At 46.5% G+C, this 13617-nt stretch overlaps 1 protein-coding gene across 1 annotated transcript; it reads right to left on the reverse strand.

Moving 5' to 3' along the window:
• Nucleotides 1–9207: 9207 nt before the first annotated feature.
• NOSIP (nitric oxide synthase interacting protein) lies at nucleotides 9208–13617 on the reverse strand. Its single transcript, XM_006868201.1, has 7 exons — nucleotides 13547–13617; nucleotides 12885–12990; nucleotides 11341–11422; nucleotides 10328–10606; nucleotides 10028–10215; nucleotides 9816–9924; nucleotides 9208–9325 (listed from the first exon to the last, which is right to left on the reverse strand). The coding sequence occupies exons 1-7, from the start codon at nucleotides 13614–13616 to the stop codon at nucleotides 9254–9256; spliced, it is 906 nt and encodes a 301-aa protein (XP_006868263.1). The 5' UTR covers nucleotide 13617; the 3' UTR covers nucleotides 9208–9253.

Here is a 13617-nt window from a genome sequence, read left to right on the forward strand (position 1 = left end):
ACCAAAGGGTATACCCTGCAAGCTTGCGTCTCAGCTGCCAGGACACAGCCCCTCTCCCTTCCTGAGTCCAGAGTCCCCAGCCACTCCATCTCTCCACGTCACCATCTCTGCCTCCATCTCTGATGTCACTGCTTTTCTGGGTTGGGTCCCCGCATTCCATTTCGCTCCCTTGGTGGTCTCAGGGAGCTCTTCTCCTAGACTGCAAAGTCAGCCACTCACCTTCTTTTGTTACAAAATGTCTACTTTTACATTTTCAACCCTCACAGTCAATCCTGATACCAATTATTCACTATTGAACCACAAGAGTCTTATCCCCATCACCTTTCATCAGCCCTGTCCAGGCAGATTGGAAACCACTCAGTGGAAATTCTACCCTCCCCCGCACCCTCTGGAACTAGGCTCCCTCTTTTTTTGGGGGGGGGGGTTCCTATCCTCCACACCTTTTATCAACCCCATCCAAACAGGTTGGAAACAACTCAGTGGAGTTCTGCCTTTTCCCGTACCCTCTGGAACTAGGTTCTCTATTGAAAGCTTATAAGCCAGTCACTTCTTGCCTTTGTTGCACAAACTTTTTGAACTCCAAGTCTGTTGTGGATTATTTCATAGTCAGAGTCATGCCTAGATTTGCAAATGATTTGCCACATAATCCACTGTCACTTGTTTATTTGATTCTGTCTAATCATGCATGCTCAATGTTGTCATCAGTTGTGAATGTGGATAAGTGTTTTAATATAACTGGAGTGCGGATAATTCTTGACTCACCCTCATAGTAGGGGGGAAGGATGGCAGTCTGCTTCTGTTAAAAATAAAAATAAAAATAAAAAAACGACAGCTATGGAAACCCTATGGGGCAATTCTACTCCGTCCTATAGTTTCCCTGTGAGTTGGAACAGACTGAACACCCATTTTTATTGTTATTTTACTAAATATGTGGGGTACGCCCCTTCTAGCTCTCTTAGGATTTACCTCCTCACTCTCTGGCTGCTATTCTTGCGAAGAATCCTGTGTTCTACTTTGTTAAGCTAAGAAGACTATGAGTTTTCCCCAGCATTTTAGCTGTCCTTCCTGGCATAGGCTAGACTCCTACCCACAGGCAAAGAGCTATAATAAAAAAACACCGATAATTTGTTGAACGTAAAACTGATGATTTGCCCTTTAAACTTTAAAAAAAAAAAAAAACCCACCCAGAACCTTTCTCTTCTTCTGAGTGTCAGTTCTATCCAGCTTCAGCCTGCTTCTGGTAATTGTTTTATATTTTACTCAGGTTATAGATATTATGTGTTGTTGTTGTTAAGTGCCATGAGATGCTTCCGACTCATAGAGACTCTTTATAGGGTTTCCAAGGAACAGCTAGGCCCTAACCTTTAAGGGAAGGAGCTCTGGTAACGTAGTGGCTACGAATCAGGCTTATGAACCTTAAGGTCAGCAGTTTGAAACTACTAGCCACTCCACGGGAGAAAGATGAGGCTTTCTGCTCCCATAAAGATTTACAGCCTTGGAAACCCTGTATAGGGTCTCTATGGGTCGGAACCAATTTGACAGCAGTTAACAGGAACAGCTGGTGAGTTTGAGCCACTGACCTTGTGTATGTAGTTGGGCATTTAAATCCCAGCTCCAAGTTTTGACTTATGGTAATATACTGTCGCCTAGTGGCCGGAGGGAATCCTGGTGTGGCACTGTGGGTTAATGCACCAGACTGCAAAGCCATTTGAACAAGGATGGTGGTTCAGCTCACCAGTTGCTCCTTGGAAACCCAATTCGGGCTCACTATGGGTTGGAACCGACTCAACGGCACTTAACAACAACAGTAGCTGGAGAGGAGTTCTGGTGTGGCGTTATGTGTTAATGTGCGGGACTGCAAAGTTAGTTTGAAATGAAATGAAAGGTCAAGCTTATCAGCTGCTCTTGGAAACCCTGTACAGGATCGCCTTCGTGGCACATGGTTAAACACTAGCCTGCTGACCAAAAGGTTGGTAGATGTGACAGTTGGCTTTTGTAAACATTATTGTTTGTTGTTGAATGCTGTCAAGTGTGTTCCAACACATTGCAACCCTACGTACAACAAAATGAAACACTGCCCAATCCTCACAATTGTTGCTGCCACTGGGTCAATCCCTCTCCTTGAGGGTTTTCCTCCTTTTTGCTGACATTTTACTTTTGTTGTTAAGTACTGTCAAATCGGTTCCGACTCATAGCGACCCTGTATAGGGCTTCAAAGGAGCGACTGGTAAGTTCAAATTGACCTTGTGCTCCAGAGCTTATCCTATACCACCACACCAGGACCCTCCACTTTACCAAACATGATGTCCTTCTCCAGGGACTGGTCCCTCTTGATAACACATCTGAAGTGTAGGAAACCAAGACTCGCCATCCTGGCTTCACTTCTTCCAAGATAAATGGGTTAGTTCTTCTGGCAGTCTATGGTACTTTTAATATTCTCCAACACCATAATTCAAGTGCATCAATTCTTCTGTGGCCTTCCTTACTAATTGTTCAACTTTGACTTGCATATGAGGTCATTGAAACTACCATGGCTTGGGTCAGGCACACCTTAGTCCTCAAACTGAAATCTTTGCTCTTGAACACTTACTTTATAGCGGTCTTGTACAATAATTGATTGGCCTAATGCAATATGTCGATGGTTTTCTTGACTGCTGCTTCCATGAGTGTTGCTTATGAATCCAAGCAAAATTAATTCTTTGATAACTTCAATAGTTTCCCCATTTATCATGCTATTTGTTTATTGGTCCAGTTGTGAAGATTTTTGTTTTCTTTACACTGAGGGGCAATCCATACTGAAGGCTGTAATCTTTGATTTTCATCAGTAAGTATTTTGAGTCATCACTTCCAGCAAAGAGCTCTGGTAGCACAGTGTGTTGGACTATTAACTGCAAGGTCAGCAGTTCAAATCTACCAGCTGATCCTTGGGAGAAAGATGAGGCTTTCTACTCCTGTAAAGATATACAGCCTTTGAAAACCTATACAGGATCACTATGTGTCTAAACCAACTTGATGGTACACAACCACCACCACCACGTCCAACACGCAAAGTTGTTTCATCTGCAGAATGCAAGTTGTTAATGAGTTCATCTTCAATCTTGATGTCATATTCTTCTTCATATAATCCATATTATTAGGTTCTGTGCCCACCATACAGATTGAATAGTTTGGTGTAAGGATACAGCCCTGGTGCACACCTTTCTTGGTTTTAAACCATTCAGTGTCCCCTTGTTTTGTTCAAAAGACTGCCTCTTGGCCTATGTACAGGCTCTTCATGAGCACAATTAAGTGTTCTGGAATACCGATTCTTTGCAATATTATCCATAGTTTGTCATGATTCACAGAGTTGAATGAATTTGCATAGCCAGTAAAGCACAAGTAAACATCTTTCTGGTATTCTCTGCTTTCAGCCAAGATGCCTCTGATATCAGCAATGACATCCCTCATTCCACATCCTCTTCTGAATCCAGCTTGAATTTCTGGCAGCTCTCCTGTCAATGTATTGCTGCAATTGAATTGTTTTTTAAATTATCTTCAGCAAAATTTCACTTGCAAATGATATTAATGATATTGTTGGATTATTTCTGCATTCTTTTGGGTCATCTATTTTTGGAATGGGCACAAATATGGATCTCTTCCAGTCAATTGGTCAGGCAGCTGTCTTCCAAATTTCTTGGCATCGATGAGTGAGCCCTCGCAGTGTTGCATCAGTTTGCTGAGAGATTTCTATTTGTATTCCGTCAATTCCTGGAGCCTTGTTTTTCACCAATGCCTTTAGTGCAGTTTGGACTTCTTCCTTCAGTATCATTGGTTTGTGATCATATACTACCTCTTGAAATGACTGAACATCAACCATTTCTTTCTGGCACGATGACTGTGTGTGCCTTTCATCTTCTTTTAATGCTTTCTGCATCATTTACTATTTTGCCTGTTGAGTCCTTCGATATTGTAAGATGAGGCTTAGTTTTTTTTCTTCAGTTCTTTCAGCTTGAGACATGCTGAGTATGTTCTTCCCTTTTGGTTTTCTAACTCCAGGTCTCTGCACATTTCATTATGATATTTGATGTCATCTTCGTAAGCTGCCCTTTGAAATCTTCTGTTCAGTTCTTTAACTTCCTCATTTCTTCCATTCGTTTTTTAGTTTCTCTACTCATAAGCGCAAGTTTCCAAATCTCTGCTTACATCCATTTTTGTCTTTTCTCTCTTTTTAATGACCTTTTGCTTTCTGCCTGTATGGTATTCGTGATGTCATGCCATACCCCTCTGGTCTTCAGTGTCTAATGCATTCATTAGACCAGTGTCTGGTCGTTAGTGTCTAATGCATCAAATCTGTTCTTGAGATGGTGTCTAAATTCAGGTGGGATAAAGCTTTTGGCCCTCATAAATTTGTTTTACTTTTCTTCAGCTTCAGTCTGAACTTGCATATGAACAACTGATGTTCTGTTCTAGGCTGTTCCTAGACTTGATTTGGCTGATGACTTTGAGCTTTTCCACCATCTCTACCCACAGATGTAGTCAATTTGATTCCTATATATTACATCCAGTGAGATTCATAAGTATGGTTACCTTTTATGTTGTTTGAAAATGGAATTTGCGATCAATACGTCGTTGGGCTTGTGAAACTCTATCAAACAATCTCCGGCATCCTTTCTGTCACCAATGACATATTTTCCAACTGCTTTGTGATAATAAGGGTTTTGTGCCCACTTGACTAAGCCAGGATTCCCAATGGTTTGGCAGTTGAGATGTACATGTTCACATGGTGAAATCTAATAGGGGCATAGTTAACTGTATGATGATTGGCCATGGGCAAGCCAATCAATTGAAAGGATATTTGGATATTTCCTTGGGAGTGTGACCTGATCCCAATATAATGGACACACAAGAAAAGCTTGCTCTCTTTTCAGCTGGGGATCTGGGACTCTACAATTGTGAACCATTTCCTTAATATAAAGGTCTCTCTCTATATATATATGTTTCACTGGTTTTGTTTCTCTAGAAGACCTAAGATATCCTTCTTCCTTGTTTCCAACCTTCCCATTCTTATCCCCAGTAATTGTCAATGCATCTTGATTGCGTATTTGAGCAAAGTCAGAGTGAGGAAGTTGATAGAATTCTTCAATTTCATCACCACTGGCTTTTGTGATGGGTGTGTACATTTGAATAATTGTGGTATTGAATGATCTTCCTTGTAAGTGTATGAATATTATCCTATCACAGACAGCATTATACTTTTAAGATCTTGAAGTGTTCTTTTTGATGATGAATGCAACACCATTTTCTTCAATTTTTCTCAACATGGTAAACCATATGGCTGTTGGATTAAAATGGCCAATACCAGTCCATTTTAGCTTACCAGTGCCTAGGATATCGATCTTTGTGTGTTCCATTTCATTTGACGATTTACAATTTTCCTAGCTTCATACTTTGTACATTCCATGTTCTGATTATTAGTGGATGTTTACAGCTGTTTCTTCTAATTTTGAATTTTGCCCATCAGTAGTAAATGAAGGTCCTGAAAGCTTTGCTGGATTCATTATGGTCACCTGGACTTTGAGGAGATAGTTCTTCCCATCATGTTTTGAGGGGCTCATCTTCGGGCACTATATCTGACAATGGTCCACTGCTATTCATACAGTTTTCGGTGACTAACCATTGAGAAGTGATCCATCTCTCTTTCTTGCTACTCTCAGTCTGGAGCGCCACTGAAACCTGTCCACCGTTGAGTGACATTGCTGTTTGTTAAAATACCAGTGGCATAGCTCCCAGCAACACAGTAACATGCAAACCACCACAGTACAACAAACTGGGACTAGTTTTGATCCATAAAAATTACAAACTTGGAACCCCTATAGGGCAGTTCTATCAATGCATAATCCTAATATGAAAGTCATGTTCAGTGTTTGTGTGGACATGTTTTCATTTCTCTTTGGTATCTACCTAGAAACAGAATTGCTGGCTGATTTTTAAAAAGACACATAAAAATATTTTTCACATGAAATAAACCCTGGCTCCTTGTATTCTTTAAACATACTTGGTTATATTCTCGGTAAAGGTGTACACAGTCTAGGTACATTGATCAATTCCTACACGCTGTTCAATGACATTGGTTACATTCTTCACAGTGTGTATATTTTCATTTGTTACCATTCTGATTGCTCTATTTCCATTCATCTAGTTTCCCTGCCCCCTTACAATCCTTTATTTTTTTTTTTTAAAGTAATTGCTGACAGTTATATTTCATATCAGTGGTTTTTTTTTTTTTTTTCCTTAAAGGAGCACAGTACTAATGACTGACGTTAGTTTTTTGAGCCAATTTGTTATTTAGTTACAAGCTGACCTCAGGGATTCCTTTTTGTTCAAGATTTTTAAGGTATCGCAGATCAAGAGTTTCAGGGAGTCCTCCAGTTTTATTAGTCCAGTGGTCCATTTTTGTTTTTCCTCTGTAAAAATTTGAGGTTCTGTTCCACGTTTTGTCCCCCTCAATTAAGGTCTGTCTATTGTGATCCAGATCAGAGTGGTCAACAGTGATAGCTGGACACCATCTAGTTTGTCTGCTTTTAGGTCAGATGAAGCCATGGTTTTGTCAACTATTTCTTTCTTCTGTAAGTCTTAGTGTGCCTGGCTTTTTGTATTGTAAAAAATTATTTTTAATTCAAAGACAGGGAAATTCCCCCTCTTTGGTGTACAGCTCTATGAATTTGAATTCTGAGAAATGCAATCTTGCAATCCACCCACAACAATCAAGCTACCGATTGATACCAAGTCTGTCTCCTTAGAATTCTCCTGGGACTGCTCCTCCTTCAATCCTGGCAAGGTGGAGTTGTCCTCCAACCCTAGTGCTTCACCTTTGCAGACCCGACACCCGCCATTTAAAAATCTTTAACAAGGGATTTCCATTGTTTGAAAGTATTATCTGTGGGTCTCTTGCAGGTGACGCCTGTCTGTCTAATGCTGGGCTCTAAATTTTAGACCAGTGTTCTGGGAACCTCGGTTCAGAAAGACAAGATTTAATTCACTTCTCCTTTCTCCTTCTCTTGACGCAGCTGAAGCCTCAGTGCAACTTTTGCTTCCTTTCCTGCAGCCTTCAATGCAGACCCACCCTTTGCCAACAGAATCAATTCCAACTCATAGTAACCCCATAAAACAAAGCTGCCCTGTAGGGGTTCTGACCTAGAGCAGCTGGTGGTGGGCTCAGTCACTGATTAAATAGCAGACACAAACCTCCATTTCACTAAAGGTTTTCAGCAGACTTTGACCCCTCACTCCTCCACACACAGAAAAGATGGGATCTAGGTTCTCTGTGGAAATAAAGGTGTCGTATTGGACATTTTAAGGAGCTCTGATAGTGTAGTGGTTACGAATCGGGCTGCAAACCGCAAGTTCAGCAGTTCGAAACTACCAGCTGTTCCATGGGAGAAAGATGAGGCTTTCTGCTCCCGTAAAGATTTACAGCCTCGGAAACCTGTACAGGGTCACTATGTGTTGGAACCGACTCCACGGCTCATAACAAACAACATTGGACATTTTTCCTCAGGGTTGGAGTAGCATTTGCCTTTGATGAATGATATCAGATGCTTCTTGGGGGAGGTGCAAAGGGAAAAAGGAATGAATGTGGGTGGTTGTTGAGGGTTCTTGGGAAAGAGGATGTAGACTGGGGTACTTTGGGGAGGGGACAATTTGAAGCACTCTGGGTTTAAAGCGACGGGGTGAGTTTTGCTGGCGTGTAGAGGTTTTTGCGGGTGATAAGGAAGTCCGTCAGGAAGAGACACGGGGTGGGGAGGGCAGGAATGGGCACTCCCTTGAAAAATGTGACTTTCAGCACATTGTGCCTTCTCAGCCTGGGTGGCCTGTTTTGTGAAATGGGTTCACCAGCTCCCTCTCCCTGGGTTATGGTGAGAATGACAACAGGATCAGAGAGTGTCAGACCCAGGGCAGTGCCAGATTCCAAGGCCTAGCAGCACAGATGGGGAGGTCAGGTGATGGGCAAACCCAGGCAGGCTCTAAGTTTTAGGATGCAAACACTATCTTGAGAGGGTCTCTCTGGAGTGCAAGGATGACCCCACCTACTCTTCTGCCTAAAATCTTTCACTGCAGTCAGTACTGTACCGGACATGGACTTGACCAAGCCTGTGGTCAGGTTCAATCCTCTCCATGGCGAGTCTGGGCATTCCATGGGATGAACATTGACTGAAATGGGAAGAAGGAGGCTGTTCACCGCGGAACAGTATGTGAACCAGCTTCTCACTTTGGTTGAAAACAGAATTCACATGTGGTGGGTACGCCAGGGCTGGAGGGGGGACACAGCGTGTCAGGAGACTGTTTCCTAGTTTTTCACACTGGCCACTGACTACTCATGCATGCAATGAAAGGGTTATTAAAACAAAGATTTTCAAGGACCGTCCACTGTACCGTGAGTGAAGTCCATGCTCCCTTCTGACCTGTCTCTCCTTTCTCTCCTTCATTTGCTCTGCTGCTTGCCCCTGGACCTTTGCACTTGCGGTTTCCTCTTCCTTTGAACCCTCTAGCAGTCATGTGTGTGGGAGGGACCTACGCACCTGTTTCCTGTGTGTCTCATAGCATTTTATGCCCAGAGATGCACTAGTGGGCACACACAGGTTTCATCAAAATCACAGAAATCCACTGTCAGCAAATCCTGTCGTTAAGTGCTGTCGAGTCAGTTCCAACTCACAGTGACCCTGTATAGGGTTTCTGAGCGCCTGGTGGGTTTGAACCACTGACCTTATGGCTAGCAGTCCTGTGCTTATCCTATAGCACCACACCAGGACTCCAATGCCTAGCAACCTTACATAGTAATAAGACTGTGAATGTTGATGGAAGCAGGCAGCCCTCCCTTTCTCCCACTGAGTGGCTGGTAGGTTTGACCCACCGACCTTGTGGTTAGCAGCCGCATTCTTAGCCCATTACTTGAGTGAACAGACAGGAAGGGAGGGAATGTCTGTTTATGAGATTACAGCGGCCCCCACGCAACTGTGATTGGGACCTTGGCTCTAGCCTCTCCCTTCATCAATTATATTCAGATGCATTTATGTTGGATTCAGGTTTTTGCTTTTCACGTGAGAACACATTCGTTGTTTGTGCCTAGTCTTTGGAATGAGAAATTCCACCTTGCATAGCCGGGACACTCGGCTGGCACCCCAGTGGAGTCCCACACACCCGCAACCAAAGAAGGAGCCACTCTTGAGCCGAATCCAAGCGCCTTTACTCTAAAGCTCTCCCTGTGGCCCACGCTTCAGGCTTGCATCACCGGCCGTGACTTCTCAGCCTGCAGTTTCACTCCGGAGCCCGCGAAGCCAGTGCCGCCCTGTGGAGGCGAGAAGGCGGTGAAGAGGCTCCGGGATACAAGCAGTGTAAGGGCAGGGTCCGGGAAGAATGTATCAGGGAAGGATGGGAGCAGGGGTGGGGGGGTCACATGCAGAAGGAATAGTCAAGGCTTCAGGGAGAAGGAGGAGGGGTAGGGTCCGGGAAAGGGCTGTTGTGTTGTTAAGTGCCATGGAGTCCCTTCCGACCCATAGCAATCCTATATAGGGTTTCTGAGGAGCAGCTGAGCTTGAACAGCCAACCTTGCAGTTCAAATGGCTTTTCAGTCTAGCACATTAACCCACAAAGCCACAGAGGTTGTATTCGGGAAGAAAGGCATGGTCTGGGAAGGGGGCAAGGCAGGAGGCTGGGTCTGGGCAGGGGAAGGGGAAGGACGTGGATGGACCCCACACTCCCCAAAAAGGAAGGGGCGGTAGGGTGGGGCACAGGGGAAGGCTGTGTGTGTATGTGTCTTGAGGGGAGTTGCTGCTCACCCTCTGCAACACGATGATGTCTCGGTCCGTGAGCTTCTCCCCGTTCACTGGGTCCACCATGTCCTTCCGAATCAGCTTCTCCACACACTCGAGAGTGACCACGGCCCCACTGGGGTGCAGGGGTACAAGGTAAGGCTGAAGGTGAGAGGCCAGACCGGACTGCCAGCCCAGCCCAGTGCAGGGTGTCCCTGTTATCCTCCCTGAGGACTCACGAGGGCCGCAGTACGGCGCAGGGTGTGGCGTTGCTCAGGCTGTCTCGGGTCACAGCGCACACGTAGCGCTCGCTGCGAGTGATGAGCCCCACGCGGTCCACCGAGCCATCAAGCAGTGTAAAGCGCACCGGCGTCAGGTCGGACATACGTAGAGGCTTCCCCGACATGGGGCAGGTCACTGTGCGGGACTGCAGGTGTTAGACAGGGTCAGTGCAAAGCAGAGGCCACAGGAGGGGGCCTTGGGACTTCACTTCAGCCACCCTCCCCTGCAAGGTGGGGGCGGGGTGCTGGGGGACTCACAGGCTTCTCCAACTTGGTGGCCTTGGCCTCAGGTGTCAGCGACGGGATCCAGAAGCTAGGCAGTGCCTTGTCCTTGTCCTTACTTGGGAGGCCTGCACTGGGTCCAGGCTGGGCTTCATCTAGGCCCTTCCCGGAGGCAGCCTTGGCGGTGAAGGGATTGAGGGGCCGGGTCACAATGGCCACCTCTTTCTCCAGGAAGCCTCGCACCTGGTCCTGCGCTGCTGCCCGTTGCAGCTCTTTCTGCTCCTCTCGCCGGGCACCTCGTTGCTTCTCATAGGCCTGCCGGGCAGGGTGGGAGGAGTGGCCCAAAGGTCATCCTGCAGGTTGTGAACTTGGGCCACTCTGGGGTGGTAAACTGAGGCATACACAGGGAATGCCCCTGACAAGAGCCCTGCTTGGTAAAGCTTGGTGGCTGCCTCATTTTAAACATGGTCCACTGCAAACTGAAAGGTTAGTGGTTCAAAATCACCCAATGGGCCCCTGGGAGAAACAGCTTGGTGAGCCGCTCACATGCAGATGGCAGGCTAGAAAATCCTGTGGGGCAGTTCTACGGGATGACGTGAATGGAGGCAAAAATCAACTTGACGGCCACTTTTTACAGATGAGGAAACTGAGGTGCCGAGTCTATTTAACAAGCATTTACTGAGGACTGAGGGCATAGGACGAGGCAGGGTGGGAGAGAGACTCGCCCCCTGCCTTTGGGGCCTACAGTCTAGTGGGGGGATGTAGTCATGTGTCACATGTACAGTCACAGCTGTGACACATTCTGACAGAAATAGTATTGGACGATGAGGAACCTGGACTGGCAGGTGGCCAGAGGAGGCTGTGCCTGGGCAGAATTCTGGAGAGTGTGAAGGATTTACCCCAGAAGTGGGAGGAACAGTGTTTCAGGCAAAGGGAACAGCAAAGGCAATGGTCCAGACAGGAAAAAAAAGGGTGGACTGGAGGGCCCAGAGTTGCTAGCCTCAAAATCGCCTGCCCACACCTCTTCCCCCTCCTTCTCCTGCCATCACCTTCATCTGTCGAGCGATCTCCTTCTTCTGATGCAGGATGTACTCCAGAATGGCCTCACGCTCATACAGGAAGCCGTCGGGGCTGCAGACAGCGGGGGAGGGTAAGGAAACCCAGGTCTAGCCCAGGCCACGCAGCAGAGATTAATAGTCACAGCCTAGTCATCAGCTCTCTGCGTTGTGCACCTACTACACTTCTTACAGGGAGCATCTCACTGAATGCTCAGCTTGGATCTCAGAGATGAATTCTTGTGCTGAGGACATACCTTTTTAACAATCATAGCTTTGTAGTATCATCTGGTGTTTTGTAGGGAAAGTCAGTAAAAGGTTAACTCAGCAGACTTGGGTTGTCCAAAGCCTGCACGTTCCAAAGAAAATTTGGCCTGTGCTTTGCCCCTGGGAGGTAACCTCTAGACTCTACTTGGGGTTTTGGGCCATGTCAGTGGTTTATGGTGGGAGGCCTTGGTCACAGGGTATTAGCATGACCTCACAGGGTATTAGCATGACCTCACAGGGTCTTAGCATGACCTCAAAGGGGCTAAAGACTAAGCAGCCAAATGGGCAGTCAGCCACGTTGTGGGACTGACCTCTAATAAAAACCCTGGCTACCAGGCTCCGGTGAGTTTCCTTCATTGGCAATACTCCACACACACTGTCATGTAGTGTTCCTGGAGGAAACAAGTTCTGACCGCGGGGAGAACTTGGGCCTGCTCTCTCCTGGAGTGTACCCTACATGCCTTTCACTTTTGCTGATACTTACTTGTATACTTCATGGTAATAAGAAGGACAGTGCATTAGGCATTGGGCTGCTAATCCAAAGGTTGATGGTTTAAACTTACCAGCTGCTGCATGGGAGAAAGAGCAGGCAGCCTGCTCCTGTAAAAATCTACCACCTCAGAAACACTGCAGGGGCAGTTCCACACTGTCCTACAGAGAAGCTATGAGCCGCAGGCAACTCAACAGCAACAAATCTGGTTTGCTTGGTTTTTGGGGTAATAAACCGTCAGCCTGAGTATAACAGTTTCACTGAGTTCTCAGTTGTTCTGGAACCTGAGGATGGCTGTAAGGACCCCGGGTGGTACTCTACTCTCACGGTTATTTCCATATTTCTGTTAAGTGCCATCAAGTCGGTTCCGACCCATAGGGACCCTGTACAGGGTTTCAGAGGCTGTAAATCTTTACGGGAGCAGAAAACCTCATCTTTCTCCTGCAGAGTGGCTGGTAGTTTCGAACTGCTGACCTTAAGGTTCGCAGCCCAATTCGTAACCACTACGCTGCCAGAGCTCCTTATAAAAGACCTTTAACTGAGCACATACTTAGTTGCTGCACTAAATGGAAGCCTTTTACCAACCAAAAATGTTCCAGTCTGTGTCCCAAGAGCCCCACCCCATAAAGACTGTATTCTCTTCCATACCCTCTGACATCTGCCCTCGGATTGCGCCCATATCTCAGATAGGAACACTAAGGCTCTGACAGGCCAAGTAGCTTGCCTAGGGGGTCAGTCCTCTGTGTAGTCCCCTCGTCCTCCCCAGTCACCCCCAGCTCACGTGACAACGGGATCATGGCAGGGCTGTAGTGAGAGGCAGCAGCAATCAAAGTCCTTCACAGCATCCCGGCTCAGTCGAATGTTCTGGGTCCCATAGCCTGAGGCCGCTGGGAACAGAGATGGGCAGTGGGATGAAGGGACAAGACAGAGAGAGGAGGTACAGAGAGAACTCAGGGTGGAAGGGAGGCTTGGGAAGAAACAGGCAGACCATAGTTTAGTCTGGGTATATGTGGCTCTGTGTGCACGTGTTGGGGGACAGGAGCCTACCAGGAAGGTGTGAATACTAAGAGGGCCAGTTTTTTTAACAGACAGACAGATTTTGTCACCAAGCCTCAGCTTAGGGGAAGGCTAACAGCCGACTCTGACTCAACACTTCTAGCTCTGTGTCCCTGTTTAAGACCCCACCAGACCTGTTTCCCCCTCTGTAACACTGCCATTGTGCTGGGGATACTGCCATCCTCAGGGTATTGTGAGGGTCAAATGAGTTCAAGCAGAGGACGCTCTGAACGGGTGAGCTGCTCCTCACGTGAGAACCGGGTGTCGTCAAAATCGGAGCAAGCAGACACAGAGCAAAACCGAAAGTGCTGAGAGCCATGGAGGTTTTGAGGTACATTCACCCCCTCCCTGTTCCCCAGGGGCTCCCTGGAGGCTCCCGCCTGGTACCTGTGTCCTTCTTCTTCTCGTGGTAGGTGTAGACGGCTCCCGCTGTGCAGTTCTTGCCGTGTCGCGTCATC

The sequence above is a fragment of the Chrysochloris asiatica genome, unplaced genomic scaffold (genome assembly GCF_000296735.1).
Source record: "Chrysochloris asiatica unplaced genomic scaffold, ChrAsi1.0 scaffold00116, whole genome shotgun sequence".
NCBI lineage: Eukaryota > Metazoa > Chordata > Mammalia > Afrosoricida > Chrysochloridae > Chrysochloris > Chrysochloris asiatica.